Source organism: Osmerus eperlanus, chromosome 2 (genome assembly GCF_963692335.1).
Source record: "Osmerus eperlanus chromosome 2, fOsmEpe2.1, whole genome shotgun sequence".
Taxonomy (NCBI): Eukaryota; Metazoa; Chordata; class Actinopteri; order Osmeriformes; family Osmeridae; genus Osmerus; species Osmerus eperlanus.
Window position 1 is genome coordinate 7,694,016 of NC_085019.1, and position 20,436 is coordinate 7,714,451.

Here is a 20,436-nt window from a genome sequence, read left to right on the forward strand (position 1 = left end):
TAAATGTCTAATGATTTAAATGCAGACAAAAGAACCAGCTCAAAGTCCAAGCCAATAAATGCCTAATGAATTACCCCAAATGGTTCTAATACTCCTATCGACGCACGAACAAGGCATATTCTACAAAGCTATTACCCCTGTTAAATACTGTGGTCAACTGTTTTTTAAAGAGCCAACGTCCGAAAACCTGTTTGTGCATCAATTGATTTAGGGTTGGGTGGTCATTTGAATGGTTTTATTTAGGCAACTTACCACACATACATTTTTGTTGTTTATTTAATTTAGGATAAGGATTTCGTTTAATTTGAAGGCCTAATCAAAATCTGTTCATACTAACTGTTTATGTAGGCTAAATGTTATTTTTTATGTTCATTTATCAGACTTAAAACACCTTTGTTGATCGCCTTCATTTTTTTTTGCATTCAAACACATATGGCCAAAACCTGTTTGAATGGTTGAAGCATTTGACATCAGTATGATCAGTATGATAAAAAAAAGCACAAAGTCCTATGTGTATGATTTTTACTTGGATGTTGACTTAACCCAAAGACTAGATTCCGTTGGCTCTGTAGCACACCATCTTGACTTTCTGAGTTGTGGCCCCGCCCTTCATCATTGATAACCAGGGGTGCGTTTCCCGATAACGATGGGTCGTAGCTGTTACGAGGGTTCTCTACGATCAAAATAACGATCCATCGTTATTTCTTACGTGCGTTTCCCGAACATGCTCGTAAGGAGAATCATCGTACGTGTCTCTTAAGTTGCACTTAACAAGACGCTGTCCATTGTACTGAAATGTGATTCTTCTGACGCAACTTTAAGACTTTCAAATTAAAACGTTAACCAAAATAATCTTATTTTCCATCGGAAGTAACTTTCAGCATTAGTCTAATGTAGTTTTCATGGTCTGCCTACGTGTGTCTCCACTGAGTCTCTGCGCTACGATGCATTTAGCGATCTACGACTGGTCTGGAGCTAATTAGCTCTCGGAGCTCTCGTTAATCTACGAGGATTTTCAAGTGCCTTTTAGCTACGATTGTTTCGGGAAACGGCCTGTACAACTAAGATCCATTGTACGATGGACTCTACGATCAATTTAGGCTTACGACGCTTTCGGGAAACGCACCCCAGGTCTTTGACATGTTATTGGTAATGTCACAGATTATTATCAATTATTAATTCTGTCATGCAGTCATGAGGTAAACTTTTACTTATTTACACTGTAGCCTACAATATACTACAGCACTCTTGCAATTAAATAATCCTAATAAAAGTACAATAAGTAAGCCGACCGTTATAAATATTGTAATATTTTAACGTGGAATCCCGTTAAATTATTGCAACATGGCACCTGCGCAAAATTGGTCACCGTGCCATTAAAACATTATAGGCCTAGTGAAGTAAGTTAAAAAGTCAATATAAACTATGTATAAACATGTAGTTTAAATCCTTAGAAACTCAAATTAGAGCATAACTACTTATTTTCTATCGCATGCAAGTGAAGTGCTAATCTTAAAAAAAGGTGGGCTAGGCTTCCAAAGTTTCATACGATTGGGTGTGCCCTCTTAACGAGCTGATATAAAACGCATGCACTTGAGAGCTGGTAACTAAACTTCACTTCAAGATTGAATCTGTCAAAGACAACAATCAAGATGAGTCTCAGTTCTAAGGACAAGGCAACCGTTAAGGCCTTCTGGGCAAAGGTGGCACCTAAAACTGAAGAAGTCGGATCCGACGCTCTGTCCAGGTATTTAAAACTGTTTTTTTGAATAGTTGTTTGGACCAAAGTTAAATTATAGACGTAGGCCTGTAGCCTATAAAGTAATATAAGCTATGGGTGCCCTTTTAAAATGCATTCATATTATTTTCTTATAGAATGCTGGTGGTGTACCCGCAGACCAAGACCTACTTTTCTCACTGGCCAGACCTGAGCCCCGGCTCTGATGCTGTGAGGAGTCATGGAAAGACTATCATTGAAGGTGTTAGTGAAGCCGTCTCCAAAATCGACGACCTTTCCAATGGTCTCATCAGCCTCAGTGAGCTGCACGCCTTCCAACTGCGAGTGGATCCTGCTAACTTCAAGGTTAGCAAAGTAGCTATAGTTGGGTTTTAGTGCTATGTTGTGACTTGTTACGTTGACGCGTCCTTTGCTTTTTTTTACCCCAGATCTTCTGCCACAACATCATCGTGGTTCTGGCCATCATGTTCGCCCATGATTTCACCCCAGAGGCTCATGTGTCTATTGACAAGTTCCTCGCTGCAGTGTCTCTGGCTCTGCAAGAGAAGTACCGATAAACTGCTGAACATCTTTCAGAGATATTTCAGAGACAACATTGCCCAGGGGCACTCTGTACTTCAAAACTAAATAAATGTTGAAACAAATGAACTTGAGTTTTCATTTGTTTGCGGTTTTCATTCGTTTTTAGTCAGTGGCCAATTATTTTGACAAGACTTAAGGTATACAAAGAGCATAGCTTAGGCCAACATAACATTGCAGACCAATCAAATGATAACATATTTTTGATTTTAGCTTTGTGTATGTGGTCATAGCGAAAATAATGGTTAAGATGTTGATGTACAAAATTTCTCAGGGTGTTCTCGGATGGCTCTTTAAAAACAGTTGACCACAGTATTCAACAGGGGTAATAGTTTTGTAGAATAAACCTTGTTCGTGCATCGATAGGAGTATTAGAACCATTTTGAGCAATTCATTAGGTATTTATGGGGTTGGACCTTAACTTGTGCTTGTACGCTTTATCACAAGATTATGTGTGGTACCACCCTTTCCCTCAATGTGCGTGGCATGAATTTAGATTACAAAAAAATGTTCAAGACAGAAGTGGCCTATATACCAGTTTATACAAAAGGTTAAAGTTAAGGTTAAAGTAGCCTAATTAAATGATACCCAGGGATGACAAGTTTGCCTATCTGGCAATAGCCATTGTATTTCTCCGTTTCAGTTAAGTGAAAGGTAGGCTATAGGCCTAGGCCAGGGGTCGGCAACCCGCGGCTCTAGAGCCGCATGCGGCTCTTTAGCGCCGCCCTAGTGGCTACCTGGAGCTTTTTCAAAAATATGAAAATGGAAAAAGATGGTGTGAACATATTTTTTGTTTTAATTATTAAAACAGAAATGAAAAAATATTTATCGTACACATTTTTACAGCAAAATGTGTATGTGTATAATAAATATTTTATTTCAACATTTCTGTCAACGAAGATTTACGTCATAGCCTGCGACACACGTTTCTTTCAGCTCGGCGTAATGCCAGACAGGTGGCTGTTGCAAACAAACCGGCGGGTGTGTCATGGGCCATGGATCCCAAAGGGAAAAAGAGAAAGATAGCTGAGGAGAACAGAGGATTCAACAGTTTTTGGACCGAATCATTTGCTTTCATTGCCAATGCGGAAGGATTGCCTGCATGTTTGCTTTGTAATGAGAAGTTGTCAAATAACAAAAAGAGTAACAGACATTTCCAGGGAAGGCATGCTACATTTGCAGCCGAGTACCCAGTTGGGAGTGAGAGAAAAAGTGCGATTGCATGAATGCTCATTATGTATTTGTAGCCTACTTATCATTTTGATAGTAATATAGCTAATATAGACCAATTATCACCCTACGTCACACCACTGTCAAGCATGCTCAACTGCGCATGTCGGCTGCAAAGGACGGACTTCTCCCAGGTATACACTTGGATCAGGCCATCATATATCTCTGGCCACTGGATTTCAGAGCTTGACATTAACTTTTTGAGGCACTTGTCCTTTGAACAAATACATTTACGTTTCATTTGTCCATGCACAAAAGTCACTTGACCCCCGATACCTTAAATATCCTGACCGAGTGATAGGGCAAAACTAGCCTGGCTAACGGAAGTCACTTTCTCAGGCAAATGACGAATGAAACAGGCTCGGTTAAAGAAATCCGAGATGTTGGCTATCTTCAGCAGGCTCGTATCTACAAAAGGTAGTCCTCCCTGACGTTTTTACTGTAGAATGGAGTGAACGGGCAAAACTAGGCTGGCTCGGGCAAAACTAGCCTGGCTAACGAAGGTTGCTTTCTCAGGCAAATGATGAATGAAACAGGCTTGGTTAAAGAAATCCGAGATGCTGGCTATCTTCAGCAGGCTTGTATCTACAAAAGGCAGTCCTCCCTGACGTTTATAGTGGAGAATGGAGTGAAATACAACATTGTGCACACTGCCAGTGAGCGACCCGAGTCTGACTGAGGCTAACAACGTCAAAACAGTGTAACGGGGACGCAGTCTCACTCAGATTGCCAGTTTTACACAAATCACAAAAATAATCTGACCAGCTGGCTAAAAGCAGAATTCCCATATCTCTTTAAAGCTGCCCTGCTTGACTTTTAAGGTGTATAATTGACTGTAAAACTGTAAAATTATGAACTTTGTGACGTGAAGACATAGCTGCCGCATAAGATGCGGGCGACATTCTCACTCAAATTTCAAGACTTTCGTAACCCAAATCAAAATTCTGATGTGACAGATCAATGGGGAATCGACTTTTATCTTAAAGGCTGTCCTTCTCGACCTTTTTGGTCTTTTTAAATAGTACTATTTGTATAATCCGTGTACTTCTCTAACCATTATAAAGGCTATTCTTCCCGGTTTTCTGCAGCCACATTGCGCGCGCATCCCGAATGTTTACAAACAAATAATTGGTCTATAGACACTTACAGCATGTGTTTCCTTCATTATAAGGCATATATAAGGCTTTTAATTGTTTGCGGCTCCAGACAGATTTGTTTTTTTGGTCCAATATGGCTCTTTTAACATTTTGGGTTGCCGACCCCTGGCCTAGGCTATATGTGAACATCGTTTTTAATGAAGGCAACGCTTCACCGTAACGGTTTGCTAGGCTATCTGACAAATCAAATCAGCACCCCTCCTTCCAATGGAAACGGGTGCTGTTCATGAATGGGTCCCAAATGTTGCCCTTTCTACTTGAGAAATGTGTATTTTTTCCTAATGGGAGTCCCGTTACGACACTAGAGGTGCCGCCGAACAGTGCGTTTAAGTGCGTTTCCCAAACATGCTCTTAACAAGAACGTTATACCTGTCTCTTATAGGCCTACTTAAGACGCTTCCTGGATGCGGAATGTGATAAACTTTACCAAAATAATTGAGTAGCCTAATGCGCAAAATGATTGAGTGTTGAGAATTGAGTAAAACACAAAAAAAAGTATTTACTGTCGGTACAGAAAACGATTATAGGTTATATCATAATTATTATAATGGTTTTTAATCGTATGTGGTTAAAAATAGTTCACATGATGTAGCCTAGGCATTTGCATAAAGCACAGTAGGTTTCATGACTTGACAATCAGCGTGATACATTCATGAAATGCTTACACAATTCGCAAACCATTTGATTTACTGTGCTCCAAAACATGTTTGCTGGTTTCAGCAAAGGCCTAAAGACCGTGTATTCTTCCTCGAATCTTTACGCATGACCAAAATGTAGTTTCGTTAGTGTTTCAATGAAGTGTGTTTTAGGAGTAGCCTAGGACCTGCATAGGCCTATATTTCCCAACGGAAACCCAAAGGTTTTCATTTTAATGTTGTTCATTTAGGCAAGCTCTTTGAACCGTATTTGCTTTGAGCATAGTCACTTAAACTGAACTTTACCTTATCACTCGTTTTAGTCAAATTATATTTAAAACGCAACAGTAGGCCTACTTATCAACATTCTGCTGTAGCCTACCCTTATCGTACGTTTTATCTTTCTCTGTCGTAGTCCAGCCCATAGTTTGGATTCATCGAATCGCAAGCTGTTGTGGGGGGTCTATTTAAACGCTGCGCGCTCTGGTGCCAAAAATCATTATCTTTCAGCAAAGTACTCTTAGACACAATCAAAGGCAGCAAGATGGTTGAGTGGACAGAGTTCGAGCGCACTACAATCACAAGCATTTTCGCTCAAATTGACTATGATAAAGTGGGCCCTAAGGCTCTTTCAAGGTGACTATAGCTTTTTTCACCATTTTTGAATGCTTAAAACAAATACGTTCTTCCTTACCGAGATTATAAACTGAAATTAAAGTATAAATTGTACTTTTTCAGAACCGTGTACCCATGGACACAGAGGTACTTTGGTAACTTTGGAAACCTGTATAACGCCGCCGCCGCCATAGAAGGTAATAAGATGGTCGCTGCTCATGGAGTTGTTGTCATTCACGGATTGGAACGGGGTTGGAAGAACATGGACAACATTAGAGATACGTATTCCGAACTGAGCCACCTCCATTCTGAGAAACTGCACGTGGACCCCGACAACTTCAAGGTAGGCTTTATTATTATTCGTCACAAAAAAATTGACTTGGATGTATTTTCGCAACTTTAAGACTTTCAAATTAAAACGTTAACCAAAATAATTGACGAATTACGGTACACAAAATATTTTCTGTCGCTAAAGAACATTTTACATTTATTATAATCTACTTATTTTAGTACTTTTCAATGTACATTGTATGATGCTACATGAAGGCAAAGACAATAAAGTGAACGTGCAAACTGCTGCATCTGAGTTTTACACCGCCTGTGTCAGTTCCCTGCAATCAGCGTGACGAGTATAAAAATGCTCAGGTAACGTCAAACCTATCTATGAAAGACCAATGGCGTCTGACAAGAAAAGAAAGGCTGGCTTCAAGGCCGAAGAAATGAGCATTTCTCATTGAAGAAATTGAGAGAAATAAATGTATTTAATTTTCTAGATTCAAAGGTGCCCACACCAACAAAGAAAAAACCAAGCTGTGGGAGGAAATAGCAAAAAAAATGACGGCAGTCAGTGGGGTCAGGAGAGGGGGAACTGACGTCAGAAAGAAATGGCAAGACTTCGCCAGTCTTTCAAAAAGAAAGGCTGCAGCAGTGAGGGCTTCTCTAAGCCAAACTGGTGGTGGCCCAAGCTCTGCCACATCTCTGACACCAGAGGAGGAGAGGGCAATACAAATCATGGGTGTCGCTTCCACTGACGGAATCACTGGGGGGGTGGATATCTGGGGGGGTGTTTTGCCCACAGCCAGCACCTCAAGAGCACATGACCCTGGTCCCCCGGTCTCCTCTGGTCCCCCGGTCTCCCCTGGTCCCCTGGTCTCCGGTGTGCTGCAGACGGTGGTCTCAAACGCACCCAGGTTCGATACCACCTGTGCCTGCAGCCAGGGTCTGGTGGAGCTCGAAAGAGAAAAAATCAACATCTTGAAAGGAATTCAGCAAACCCTTCAGGACTCAGCGGCCAGGGATGCACGTTTTCAGGAGGAGGTCTTGGACATCAAAAGGGCTCGCCTCCAAATTGAGGAAAAGAAGCTCTTACTGGAGCAAATGAAATTTGAGAGGCCCTCCATTTCTGTGCCAATTCTTCTGCCCAACCAACAAGGTAGTGTATAGGTGAACTTACAACCTAAGCATACAATGTTCATTTTAATTAAGTAAAAGCTAAATTGTGTATTGTAGTCTATCATATATTCAGTGTTCCCTGTCCCATCCTTACATGCTTTTGTTTTTTCATCTTATAGATCCAAGTGAGGAGCAGGAGCAGGGAGAACAAACTCCAATAAAACTAATATTTCTCTGATATCTTGTGCCTTGGTTTTTAACTCTTCTTGATACTCCACTTTCCATGGGCAAATCTATAGGATTCCTATATTTACTACTTGATTGAGCAACAAGGTAAAACACCATGCATATAAATGGCATCACACATGCCATGCAGCTAGCAGCCTAAATAATACAATGTACAAATACAAGCATCTCAATCTACAACATATTTACTGTCTTATTTTCTAGTGTTGACTATATCTACAATCTTGCAATAATAGGCCAACAGCTTTCCAAGACCATGTTTGCAATCTCATGATTCCCACATTGGCCACAAATGACAATGTGACAAACACATAAGTATTGAATACCCCATGTCTTCAACATGGAACCATTGTTTCCAACATGAATAATCAACTCTACTTTAATTGATGGTTGATCAATTATACTCATTATGAGTGTTAGATGTGTCAGATGACTCATAATCAGTTTAATTGACATACAGACCCGTCCATTACATTCTCACGGTATATAAAGGAGAGGTCTAGTCTACTTCTCAAGCGGAACATGGCTGCAATACAGCAGATAATACGATTGAGAGCGAGAGAGAGAGAGAGAGCGGCGGCCCAGAAGTAGGCTGGTAAGGCTCAATGCCTTTGTGAGGACGACGATGAGTCCACTGGACATCCTCGAGGATTCTGCCATCCAACATAAATACCGGCTCAGGAGGACTGACATCATGATGCTCCTAAACCTGGTCGAGGCAGACCTGCAGAGGCCAACCAGGAGGTCCTACGCACTCACCCCTGCAACCCAGCTACTGGCAGCGCTTCGTTTTTATGCCACTGGCAGTTTTTTGGAGGTTCTTGGCGATGGATATGGTCTCTCCAAGGCCTCAGTATTGAGATCCGTGGAGGCTGTAACATCAGCACTACATCGCCACATCCCAGACCACATCCAATTCCCCACAACAAGAGGGGACAAGTCTGCGGTGAAGGATTTTTTTTGTGTGAAGCATAACATCCCCCAAGTCATTGGGGTAATTGATGGCACCCTCATTCCCATCCTCACCCCTTCCAATGAGGGCCATGTTTATTTTTGTAGGAAAGGCTATGCTGCCATCAACTGCCAGGTTATCTGTGACCATCAGGGGCTCATCACTGATCTTGTGGCAAGATGGCCTGGCAGCAGCCACGACTCTTTTGTTTTTTCTAACTCTTCTGCTGGCCAGGAGGCACAAGCTTCCAGGGATGGATGGCTGCTTCTTGGGGACAGTGGGTATCCATTGAGGCCATACCTTTTTACACCTGTTGCGAACCCCCACAACGAGGCTGAGGAGAAGTACAATGAAGCTCACCGTGTGGCCAGGAGTATCATTGAGAGGACTCTTGGCAGATGGAAGATGAGATTCCGATGTCTCCACAAGTCGGCTGGAGGTCTTCTTTTCCACCCATCAAAATGTTGTGCAGTTATTGCAGTAACTGCAATGCTGCAAAGAAGACCAGTTGGAGGAAGATGGTGAGGAAGAAGATGGCCCTCCCCTGCAGGCCCACGATCCCCGGCATGTCCAGTACCTGGCTGGCTTTGAAGCACGGCAGCGTGTCATTAATGAGTTTTTTGTGTAGGCCCTGAATGGCTTTTTTTTTGTATGAGTGTTCACTCCCTCCCAGCCCCTTCACCCTGTGACTTCCCAGTCAACCGTGTGGAGTCCTTCCATTTCCTGGGCACTACCATCTCCCAGCACTTTTTGTTAATCTCTCTCTTAGAGGCGCTTTGGATAAAAGCGTCTGCTAAATGAATACAGTTAGTTCCATAAATATTTGGACATTGACACAATTTTCATCATTTTGGCTCTGTATACCACCACAATGGATTTGAAATGAAACAATCAAGATGTGCTTTAAGTGCAGACTTTCAGCTTTAATTTCAGGGTATTTACATCCAAATCAGGTGAACGGTGTAGGAATTACAACACATTTGATATGTGGCCCCCCCCTTTTTAAGGGACCAAAAATAATTGGACAAACTAATATAATCATAAATCTAATTGTCACTTTTAATACTTGGTTGCAAATCCTTTGCAGTCAATGACAGCCTGAAGTCTGGAACCCATAGACATCACCAGACGCTGGGTTTCGTCCCTGGTGATGCTCTGCCAGGCCTCTACTGCAACTGTCTTCAGTTCCTGCTTGTTCTTGGGGCATTTTCCCTTCAGTTTTGTCTTTAGCAAGTGAAATGCATGCTCAATTGGATTTAGGTCAGGTGATTGACTTGGCCATTGCAGAACATCCCACTTCTTTGCCTTAAAAAACTCTTTGGTTGCTTTCGCAGTATGCTTTGGGTCATTGTCCATCTGCACTGTGAAGCGCCGTCCTATGAGTTCTGAAGCATTTGGCTGAAGCTGAGCAGATAATATTGCCAGAAACACTTCAGAATTCATCCTACTGCTTTTGTCAGCAGTCACATCATCGATAAATACAAGGGAACCAGTTCCATTGGCAGCCATACATGCCCACGCCGTAACACTACCTCCACCATGCTTCACTGATGAGGTGGTATGCTTTGGATCATGAGCAGTTCCTTCCCTTCTCCATACTCTTCTCTTCCCATCATTCTGGTACAAGTTGATCTTGGTCTCATCTGTCCATAGGATGTTGTTCCAGAACTGTACAGGCTCTTTTAGATGTTTTTTGGCGAACTCTAATCTGGTCTTCCTGTTTTTGAGACTCACCAATGGTTTACATCTTGTGGTGAACCCTCTGTATTTACTCTGGTGAAGTCTTCTCTTAATTTTTGACTTTGACACAGATACGCCTACCTCCTGGAGAGTGTTCTTGATCTGGCCAACTGTTGTGAAGTGGTTTTTCTTCACCAGGGAAAGAATTCTTCTGTCATCCACCACAGTTGTTTTCCGTGGTCTTCCGGGTCTTTTGGTGTTGCTGAGCTCACCAGTGCGTTCTTTCTTTTTAAGAATGTACCAAACAGTTGATTTGGCCACACCTAATGTTTTTGCTATCTCTCTGATAGGTTTGTTTTGATTTTTCAGCCTAACGATGGCTTGCTTCACTGATGGTGACAGCTCTTTGGACTTCATATTGAGAGTTGACAGCAACAGATTCCAAACACAAATACCATACTTGAAATGAACTCTAGACCTTTTATCTGCTCCTTGTCAATGAAATAACGAACTCCCATGAGGGAATAACATACACCTGGCCATGGAACAGCTGAGCAGCCAATTGTCCAATTACTTTTGGTCCCTTAAAAAGGGGGGGGCCACATATCAAATGTGTTGTAATTCCTACACCGTTCACCTGATTTGGATGTAAATACCCTGAAATTAAAGCTGAAAGTCTGCACTTAAAGCACATCTTGATCCTAACTGTACATGTAAATGTAACATCAGCTCCCTCACCAAGAAGGCACAACAGGATGTACTTCCGGTGTCAACTGAAGAAGTTGATTTGTCAAAGACAATGATGGTGCAGTATTGGGTACTGACAATGATGGGTACCATATTTGAGTGCATCCTCACCTCCTTCATCACCATCTGGTACCCTACCTTGGACACACTGTTCCACCCACTCCCCTCCGGCAGGAGGCTGCGGTCTACACGGACAAGAACCTCTCGCCCAAGGAACAGTTTCTTCCAACTCTTACTGACTCATGTCTAAATGGAATTAGGCATAACTTGAATCCAGGAAAAGAATACCACATTAGGCCAAATGAAGTACGGGAGAATTATACTGCACCTCCCTCTTCCCAGGTAGGCTATTGTTTCCGCATATACACTCTATTCCTCCTGTCTGCATGCTCACATGTTTTGTTGCCCTCCCACCCTCTGCTTCTCTCAGGCACGCCAGGGGGATCTGCTTGTGCTTCTGCTTAGTCGTGACCCTCAAGGACTCTTCCACCACACCTACAGCCCGGTAACTATCCCATCCTTACCCACTTCATTCAGTCTTGATCATATTCTAGAGAATGACACTCTTGTCTTCACAGGACGCTGGCTCGGCCTCGCTACCAGCCTCCCCAACGTCAGGCTCGGCTTTGCCACCAGCCTCTTCATCCACCGGGCTTGGCGTGCTACCAGCCCTATAATTCTAATAAACATCTTCAATGTTCAATTGTTGTTGTGTTATTGCACTCGTAAACGCGTTACGTCAATGCATTTCTAGTTACTATTGCACATTACAACAGCCATATTTCAATGTTATAGTATTTTGAATAAGACTGACATTTGTTTGTTAAATCTACCTTCGTTTATTGCATGCGCCAAACCCACCAAATCAAATTATTTTGTGTAACCTAAATTTACTTGAGAATAAACCGGATTCTGATATTGTTTCGGCACTTAAACTTGTATGGTTCACTAACAAATATCCCAGTTCCAACGCAACTGGTGGAAAAAGAGAACCAAAATAATCTTATTTTCCATCGGAAGTAACTTTCAGCATTGGTCTAATGTAGTTTTCATGGTCTGCCTACGTGTGTCTCCACTGAGTCTCTGCGCTACGATGCATTTAGCGATCTATACGACTGGTCTGGAGCTCTCGTTAATCTACGAGGATTTTCAAGTGCCTCTTTAGCTACGATGGTTTCGGGAAACGGCCTGTACAACTAAGATCCATCGTACGATGGACTCTACGATCAATTTAGGCTTACGACGCTTTCGGGAAACGCACCCCAGGTCTTTGACATGTTATTGGTAATGTCACAGATTATTATCAATTATTAATTCTGTCATGCAGTCATGGGGTAAACTTTTACTTATGTACACTGTAGCCTACAATATACTACAGCACTCTTGCAATTAAATAATCCTAATAAAAGTACAATAAGTAAGCCGACCGTTATAAATATTGTAATATTTTAACGTGGAATCCCGTTAAATTATTGCAACATGCCACCTGCGCAAAATTGGTCACCGTGCCATTAAAACATTATAGGCCTAGTGAAGTAAGCTAAAAACTCAATATAAACTATGTATAAACATGTAGTTTAAATCCTTAGAAACTCAAATTAGAGCATAACTACTTATTTTCTATCGCATGCAAGTGAAGCGCTAATCTTAAAAAAATGTGGAAGGCTTCCAAAGTTTCACACGTAGAGGTTGGGTGTGACCACTTAACGAGCTTATATAAAACGCACGCAGTTGAGAGCTGGTCACTAAACTTCACTAGATTCAATCTGTCAAAGACAACAAACAAGATGAGTCTCAGTTCTAAGGACAAGGCAACCGTTAAGGCCTTCTGGGCCAAGGTGGCACCTAAAACTGAAGAAGTCGGATCCGACGCTCTGTCCAGGTATTTAGAAGGTGTTTTTGAATAGTTGTTTGGACCAAAGTTAAATTATAGACGTAGGCCTGTAGCCTATAAAGTAATATAAGCTATGGGTGCCCTTTTAAAATGCATTCATATTATTTTCTTATAGAATGCTGGTGGTGTACCCGCAGACCAAGACCTACTTTTCTCACTGGCCAGACCTGAGCCCCGGCTCTGATGCTGTGAGGAGTCATGGAAAGACTATCATTGAAGGTGTTAGTGAAGCCGTCTCCAAAATCGACGACCTTTCCAATGGTCTCATCAGCCTCAGTGAGCTGCACGCCTTCCAACTGCGAGTGGATCCTGCTAACTTCAAGGTTAGCAAAGTAGCTATAGTTGGGTTTTAGTGCTATGTTGTGACTTGTTACGTTGACGCGTCCTTTGCTTTTTTTTACCCCAGATCTTCTGCCACAACATCATCGTGGTTCTGGCCATCATGTTCGCCCATGATTTCACCCCAGAGGCTCATGTGTCTATTGACAAGTTCCTCGCTGCAGTGTCTCTGGCTCTGCAAGAGAAGTACCGATAAACTGCTGAACATCTTTCAGAGATATTTCAGAGACAACATTGCCCAGGGGCACTCTGTACTTCAAAACTAAATAAATGTTGAAACAAATGAACTTGAGTTTTCATTTGTTTGCGGTTTTCATTCGTTTTTAGTCAGTGGCCAATTATTTTGACAAGACTTAAGGTATACAAAGAGCATAGCTTAGGCCAACATAACATTGCAGACCAATCAAATGATAACATATTTTTGATTTTAGCTTTGTGTATGTGGTCATAGCGAAAATAATGGTTAAGATGTTGATGTACAAATAGCCCACAGTTCAATTCTACAATAGTCTGTTTCACTGACAGAAAACATTTTGTGATAGACACTGACACTGCACGCCTATTCAGAATTATTCATCAATAGCCTGCATGACAAAAAAATAGTAAACTAGTCTTCTAAAATGAAAAACAGAAGAGTGTAGGCCTATATGGTTGTTATTTAATTAACAAACTATTTAACCTTTATTTTCCATGACGCGTTATAACGGTGCCAATAGCCTAATCACAATTAATAATTGATAATAATCGGTGATATTACCAATAACATGGGTGTCATAGACTTGGGGCCAGTTATTCAGAAGTGATCTGATCGGATTTAGGCTTTTGGATTGGATCAAGTCTTGAAAATAGGTTGTTCAGAATATAAAAAGGATTCTGAAATTGGATTAGATGACGTAATCCAATCTTGGTTTTGATCTGGCTCAAACCTTCAATATGCGTTGTTCAAAACTTTTTAGTAGGATTGGGATACCTTGATCAAAAACCACCCAGCAGAAGGGTGGATTCAAGGTGGATTTCAGGAACAAAATGTGATGTAAAACTTGAAATTGGTCAAATAAAACTGTATTTGTATCATGTAATTCTATACATTTATTTATATGTAAGAACAGAAGTACAGATTCTTCTGGCAGAGGAACAAATCATTCTTTCCCAACTTCAGCAAACCAAAGCCCGACTTGAGATCCGCCTACTAAAAGGAGAGTTTCAAAAAGCTGGTCTCTCCACACCCGAAGACTAACTTTGAAAGTTTTTTAATCTTGTTAACTATTGGACATTTAGCCTTTTTTTGATTTTGAAACACATGTTCAAAATATTCACATTGTATTTGTGAAGAATGTATATTTGTTTGTTTTCAATTGTTTGTGGGTCAGATGATGGCTCTGACAGTTTGAATTGTTTTATTTTGACTTTTTCTCTGTCTTCAAATTAAAACACTTAAAAGTGACCACATGCTGGCTATTGAACCTGTTCTTTACTTGGCTAGCCTACTACATTGGCCTACATTGTCATACATAGTCCCATTTACAACACTGGGAATCTGAATTTGGTAATCTTGAAAAGTTTGTATCTGGATCAGTGTTATCCAATCCAATGTTGCTTTGAAAAAACAGTACAAATGTAAAATGGATTACCTGATCCTGGATAGCATGGGATTTCAAAATCCAGATAATTCTGATCCAGATTAAACTTTTTGAACAACTGGCCCCATGTTATCAATGATGAAGGGCGGGACCACCACTCAGAAAGTCAAGATGGTGTGCTAAAGAGCCAACGGAATCTAGTCTTTGGACTGAGTCAACATCCAACTAAAAATCATATACATAGCACTTTGTGCTTTTTTGAAAATAAATATTTTAGAATTTTTCAATAATGTAACATGAAGGAAATCAACAAAGGTGTTTTATGTTAAGCAGATAGCAGCAAACCGCTCATGGTCATTTGCATTATAAAGCCTGATAAATAAACATACAAAATAAGCAGTTAGTACGAACATATTTTGATTAGGCCTTCGAAATGCTTATCCTAAACTAAATAAACAATAAAAATGTATGTGTGGTAAGTTGGTTTGTAAAAATCCTAAATAAAACCATTCAAATGACCAGCCAACCCTAAATAAATTGATGCACAAACAGGGTGTTCTCGGATGGCTCTTTAACCCTCGTGCTGCCTTCGGGTCACATGACCCAAAGGTTCATAACGAACCATCGTTGTGTTTACACAATTTTACCCAATACAAAAACAAATTAAAATAATTTTCTTTTAACCTTTGCAATGTGGGGGGTCTGAGACAGCCTAGCTGTTAAAAGAAAATGCTTCACTTTGTCTTTGTATGCGGTAAATCTGTCGCAATACGACGGTGGGTCACAATGACTGATGGGTCAGAATGACCCGAAGATAACACAAGGGTTAAAAACAGTTGACCACAGTATTTAACAGGGGTAATAGTTTTGTAGAATAAACCTTGTTCGTGCATCGATAGGAGTATTAGAACCATTTTGAGCAATTCATTAGGTATTTATGGGGTTGGACCTTAACTTGTGCTTGTACGCTTTATCACAAGATTATGTGTGGTACCACCCTTTCCCTCAATGTGCGTGGCATGAATTTAGATTACAAAAAAATGTTCAAGACAGAAGTGGCCTATATACCAGTTTATACAAAAGGTTAAAGTTAAGGTTAAAGTAGCCTAATTAAATGATACCCAGGGATGACAAGTTTGCCTATCTGGCAATAGCCATTGTATTTCTCCGTTTCAGTTAAGTGAAAGGTAGGCTATAGGCCTAGGCTATATGTGAACATCGTTTTTAATGAAGGCAACGCTTCACCGTAACGGTTTGCTAGGCAATATGACAAATCAAATCAGCACCCCTCCTTCCAATGAAAACGGTTGCTGTTCATGAATGGGTCCCAAATGTTGCCCTTTCTACTTGAGAAATGTGTATTTTTTCCTAAAGGGAGTCCCGTTACGACACTAGAGGTGCCGCCGAACAGTGCGTTTAAGTGCGTTTCCCAAACTTGCTCTTAACAAGAACGTTATATACCTGTCTCTTATAGGCCTACTTAAGACGCTTCCTGGATGCGGAAATGTGATAAACTTTACCAAAATAATTGAGTAGCCTAATGCGCAAAATGATTGAGTGTTGAGAATTGAGTAAAACACAAAAAAGGTATTAACTGTCGGTACAGAAAACGATTATAGGTTATATCATAATTATTATAATAGTTTTTAATCGTATGTGGTTAAAAATAGTTCACATGATGTAGCCTAGGCATTTGCATAAAGCACAGTAGGTTTCATGACTTGACAATCAGCGTGATACATTCATGAAATGCTTACACAATTCGCACACCATTTGATTTACTGTGCTCCAAAACATGTTTGCTAGTTTCAGCAAAGGCCTAAAGACCGTGTATTCTTCCTCGAATCTTTACGCATGACCAAAATGTAGTTTCATTAGTGTTTCAATGAAGTGTGTTTTAGGAGTAGCCTAGGACCTGCATAGGCCTATATATTTCCCAACGGAAACCCAAAGGTTTTCATTTTAATGTTGTTCATTTAGGCAAGCTCTTTGAACCGTATTTGCTTTGAGCATAGTCACTCAAACTGAACTTTACCTTATCACTCGTTTTAGTCAAATTATATTTAAAACGCAACAGTAGGCCTACTTATCAACATTCTGCTGTAGCCTACCCTTAACGTACTTTTTATCTTTCTCTGTCGTAGTCCAGCCCATAGTTTGGATTCATCGAATCGCAAGCTGTTGTGGGGGGTCTATTTAAACGCTGCGCGCTCTGGTGCCAAAAATCATTATCTTTCAGCAAAGTACTCTTAGACACAATCAAAGGCAGCAAGATGGTTGAGTGGACAGAGTTCGAGCGCACTACAATCACAAGCATTTTCGCTCAAATTGACTATGATAAAGTGGGCCCTAAGGCTCTTTCAAGGTGACTATAGCTTTTTTCACCATTTTTGAATGCTTAAAACAAATACGTTCTTCCTTACCGAGATTATAAACTGAAATTAAAGTATAAAGTGTACTTTTTCAGAACCCTGGTTGTGTACCCATGGACACAGAGGTACTTTGGTAACTTTGGAAACCTGTATAACGCCGCCGCCATAGAAGGTAATAAGATGGTCGCTGCTCATGGAGTTGTTGTCATTCACGGATTGGAACGGGGTTGGAAGAACATGGACAACATTAGAGAAACGTATTCGGAACTGAGCCACCTCCATTCTGAGAAACTGCACGTGGACCCCGACAACTTCAAGGTAGGCTATATATTATTCGTCACAAAAAAATGGACTTGGGTGTATTTTTGCGCATGATGAAACTTGGTTAGTCTACATCTGCCAGTATCTGCCGATATGTTTCTGTGTATCAAACATCTGAAGTGTCAATCTGTTTTGTTCTACTTTGTAGCTGTTCGCTGACTGCCTGATCATCGTCCTTGCTGCCGAGATGGGCTCTGCTTTCACCGCCGAAATCCAGGGCGCGTGCCAGAAGTTCCTGAATGTTGTGATGTCCGCCCTGGGCCGACAGTACCACTAAGTATAGCCTATGAACAAAGTAAACCGAGCAAAAAGATTATCCAGAAATCAATAATTGCTTATCATTTGTTTAATCAGAAAGGGTTTTATTTGCCATGAAAGTTTGCACTGACAAGGAATTTGCTTTGGCAGGTGTTAACATGTGACAGTCTTTATACGTCATACGTTATGCGTAGGGAGTCAGGTGGCTGAGCGGTGAGGGAAGCGGGCTTGTAATCAGAAGGTTGCCAGTTCGATTCCCGGCTGTGCCAGATGACGTTGTGTCCTTGGGCAAGGCACTTCACCCTACTTGCCTCGGGGGAATGTCCCTGTACTTACTGTAAGTCGCTCTGGATAAGAGCGTCTGCTAAATGACTAAATGTATGCGTGATGTTCAGTATAAATGCAATTACGCAAATAAAGACTTTCTCTTATTCCGGTCTACCATTAACCGATGTGAGCTGTGTGAATCAATTTCCTCCGTAAACGACATAAGTTTATCCCTACATTAGCCTAGTGAGAATGGCTGCGCCAACAGCAGGAAGGTTTATTCGTGCACATAAACACTCTTGGTATAGCCTAATAAGACATTTACAGCACATAACCGTTATTCCCGGATGCCCCCACAGTATAGGCCAGGGCTGGACTGGCCATCTGGCTTTTAGCATTTTTGGGCCGAATCGCCGATATCATTTATAGCCTTTTTTTTTTTTGGTCGGGCCGGTGTTGGACCGAATTCTTACCCCCATTATTTTTTTTTCACTCTGTTCTGTGTGCTTGTTATAATTATACTAGATAACTTTTCCAGAGGTATCTCTGCTATGAGTTAGTGCAAACCGCTAAATTGATATTAGGCTACTCGGTGTAGAATGATGGTATTTTGGTGAAATGGTAGCTAATGTGTTAGAAGTAGCCTAGTTGGAGAGCTCACTGTCTGCTGTCTCTGGTGTCCATTTTTACTGTTACAGCTCAGGGGAACATTTCATTTATATGCATATGTATGTTTCACTCATTGAACAAATAAATTCTAATTCTATACGGCTTTGTTCGGCTTGACATAGCGTCCATTATCTGGGTCGGAGGTAGGCACTAGGCAGCGAGGGGCGGAGCTTCAGCTCCTTCAGGCGACACGCCCCCCCAGTCTCAAGCAGAGAAGACTGCTGATTTTTTCACGATTTCAAAGCCTAATTTAACATACTTGTCGGTGTTATTTTTTCATTCGAATTTGGATGGGTAGTTAATAACACATTATTCTGTGGTGTGGCGAACTTAAAACTCGTTTCCAGGTCCACTTTACAGGATCTTTAATTCATGTTTCATCAAAATATAAGTTATGTTGTGCTGCACTTGAGAGCCTATACGATTTGTATGTCGTGCTACTCGTAGGTAAAATCCGAATGATTGTCTCAAGAAAATAGACGTACTTTGGAGCTGCACTTGAAAAACGATGTTGATGTCGATGTTGTGCTACACTGTCCTATTATCGGAATGAGGGTAATATGTGAATTATGTTGTAGTTGCTGTTATGTCACTGTCTGGTAAAAGCGAGCATCCTTTGTATTCATTTGTACGAATCACTTTTAGTAGAACTATTCACTTCTGATTCTTGATTACGTTGTTCTTGCTGTTATAGGTATACTTAGCTACTAAATGCACTATATGCCAATTAATTGGCATATAATCGTCTGGTAAATGAGTATAGCTACATTATTTTACAAATGTAGGCTATATAAAAAGGCCCCTGCTAACAGGTCCCTCCTACCAGAATTCAACTTCTATTTCCCTCTCAGTAAACGACTTGCCACACAACTGTTTTGTGTTTACAATCATATCCATTTTATAGATCCTGCTTCCCACAGCCTAGTTTGTGTCTTCTAACTTGCAATCTACAGTGCTTGGTTTTAGTACCTGATTAACCAAGCCTGGACCTTCCCTTTGTGAATGGCTAGTGAAAAACATCTAATAAATGATGACATTTTGATTGGTTCCATCACATTTATTTTAAACAAAAAACTATAATGATATATTTAACAAAAGGTAGAAAAAAATAAAGAAAGTGATCATTTAAATAAGAGTTTTAACAAGTTAGAGGCTTGATCATGAAAACAGGTCAGGGATGTTTACGGCAGGCACCACAGACATATTCCTCTCAGTTGGATTATAGCACAACAGTGATGGAACCTTCTGAGGCAGCTGTCACAGCCAACCTGAGATTTTGGATAAACATTAAGATTAATTTGTGGAATGATAATGAATGAACAAACATTAGGAATGGCAAAAACTGTCACTGTCACCTATAATAACATTACCACTTATACAAAGAAATACCAATGCTTCATTATAAATGTGTCTAGTAGTGAAAAAAGTATTGTATTCAATACCAGTTGACAAGCTATTACCCAGTTAGTGCTGCCATCCATATTGTCCACATCCCCGCATAGTTGGGGTGTGTCAGATTTTATAGCCCCAAGATATGGGGGGGGGGGAGGATTTCGGCAGGTATGAAAAACAGTGTTGCCAAAATCCTACTTCCCTTCTAACTTTTACATTTATGCAACTAGTATCAAAAGCTTTTTATGGTACACTCTACAGGGCATGAGGAGCCACCAAAATAATTTTGGGGTGTGTCAAATTTTATAATCCCAAGATATGAGGGGGGGAGGATTTCGGCAGGTATGAAAAACATTGTTGCCAAAATCCTACT

The 20,436-nt window shown here is 40.8% G+C and overlaps 4 protein-coding genes across 4 annotated transcripts; all 4 read left to right on the plus strand.

The window, feature by feature from the left end:
• The first annotated feature begins 1,587 nt into the window (after nucleotides 1-1,587).
• LOC134010926 (hemoglobin subunit alpha-1-like) lies at nucleotides 1,588-2,382 on the plus strand. Its single transcript, XM_062450259.1, has 3 exons — nucleotides 1,588-1,747; nucleotides 1,876-2,083; nucleotides 2,167-2,382. The coding sequence occupies exons 1-3, from the start codon at nucleotides 1,653-1,655 to the stop codon at nucleotides 2,293-2,295; spliced, it is 432 nt and encodes a 143-aa protein (XP_062306243.1). The 5' UTR covers nucleotides 1,588-1,652; the 3' UTR covers nucleotides 2,296-2,382.
• A 3,288-nt stretch (nucleotides 2,383-5,670) lies between these two features.
• Nucleotides 5,671-11,659, plus strand: LOC134010974 (hemoglobin subunit beta-1-like). The gene is made up of 3 exons (XM_062450332.1): nucleotides 5,671-6,297; nucleotides 11,402-11,476; nucleotides 11,550-11,659. The coding sequence occupies exons 1-3, from the start codon at nucleotides 6,160-6,162 to the stop codon at nucleotides 11,646-11,648; spliced, it is 312 nt and encodes a 103-aa protein (XP_062306316.1). The 5' UTR covers nucleotides 5,671-6,159; the 3' UTR covers nucleotides 11,649-11,659.
• Nucleotides 11,660-12,692: 1,033 nt separating this feature from the next.
• Nucleotides 12,693-13,487, plus strand: LOC134010966 (hemoglobin subunit alpha-1-like). Its single transcript, XM_062450319.1, has 3 exons — nucleotides 12,693-12,853; nucleotides 12,981-13,188; nucleotides 13,272-13,487. Exons 1-3 carry the CDS (start codon nucleotides 12,759-12,761, stop codon nucleotides 13,398-13,400), a joined length of 432 nt encoding a protein of 143 aa, XP_062306303.1. The 5' UTR covers nucleotides 12,693-12,758; the 3' UTR covers nucleotides 13,401-13,487.
• Nucleotides 13,488-16,990: 3,503 nt separating this feature from the next.
• Nucleotides 16,991-17,846, plus strand: LOC134010935 (hemoglobin subunit beta-like). Its single transcript, XM_062450271.1, has 3 exons — nucleotides 16,991-17,149; nucleotides 17,252-17,474; nucleotides 17,626-17,846. The coding sequence occupies exons 1-3, from the start codon at nucleotides 17,058-17,060 to the stop codon at nucleotides 17,752-17,754; spliced, it is 444 nt and encodes a 147-aa protein (XP_062306255.1). The 5' UTR covers nucleotides 16,991-17,057; the 3' UTR covers nucleotides 17,755-17,846.
• The last annotated feature ends 2,590 nt before the right edge of the window (nucleotides 17,847-20,436 follow it).

What these genes read in the sequence shown, in the direction of transcription:
- LOC134010974 (XM_062450332.1), top strand. Translation starts at nt 6,160, where the DNA reads ATGGTCGCTGCTCATGGAGTTGTTGTCATTCACGGATTGGAACGGGGT. An exon ending in TGGACCCCGACAACTTCAAG is followed by an intron (nt 6,298 to 11,401) that starts GTAGGCTTTATT and finishes TGCTTCTCTCAG; the next exon opens with GCACGCCAGGGGGATCTGCT. An exon ending in TCCACCACACCTACAGCCCG is followed by an intron (nt 11,477 to 11,549) that starts GTAACTATCCCA and finishes TTGTCTTCACAG; the next exon opens with GACGCTGGCTCGGCCTCGCT.
- LOC134010935 (XM_062450271.1), top strand. Translation starts at nt 17,058, where the DNA reads ATGGTTGAGTGGACAGAGTTCGAGCGCACTACAATCACAAGCATTTTC. An exon ending in GGCCCTAAGGCTCTTTCAAG is followed by an intron (nt 17,150 to 17,251) that starts GTGACTATAGCT and finishes GTACTTTTTCAG; the next exon opens with AACCCTGGTTGTGTACCCAT. An exon ending in TGGACCCCGACAACTTCAAG is followed by an intron (nt 17,475 to 17,625) that starts GTAGGCTATATA and finishes TCTACTTTGTAG; the next exon opens with CTGTTCGCTGACTGCCTGAT.
- LOC134010926 (XM_062450259.1), top strand. Translation starts at nt 1,653, where the DNA reads ATGAGTCTCAGTTCTAAGGACAAGGCAACCGTTAAGGCCTTCTGGGCA. An exon ending in GGATCCGACGCTCTGTCCAG is followed by an intron (nt 1,748 to 1,875) that starts GTATTTAAAACT and finishes ATTTTCTTATAG; the next exon opens with AATGCTGGTGGTGTACCCGC. An exon ending in TGGATCCTGCTAACTTCAAG is followed by an intron (nt 2,084 to 2,166) that starts GTTAGCAAAGTA and finishes TTTTTACCCCAG; the next exon opens with ATCTTCTGCCACAACATCAT.
- LOC134010966 (XM_062450319.1), top strand. Translation starts at nt 12,759, where the DNA reads ATGAGTCTCAGTTCTAAGGACAAGGCAACCGTTAAGGCCTTCTGGGCC. An exon ending in GGATCCGACGCTCTGTCCAG is followed by an intron (nt 12,854 to 12,980) that starts GTATTTAGAAGG and finishes ATTTTCTTATAG; the next exon opens with AATGCTGGTGGTGTACCCGC. An exon ending in TGGATCCTGCTAACTTCAAG is followed by an intron (nt 13,189 to 13,271) that starts GTTAGCAAAGTA and finishes TTTTTACCCCAG; the next exon opens with ATCTTCTGCCACAACATCAT.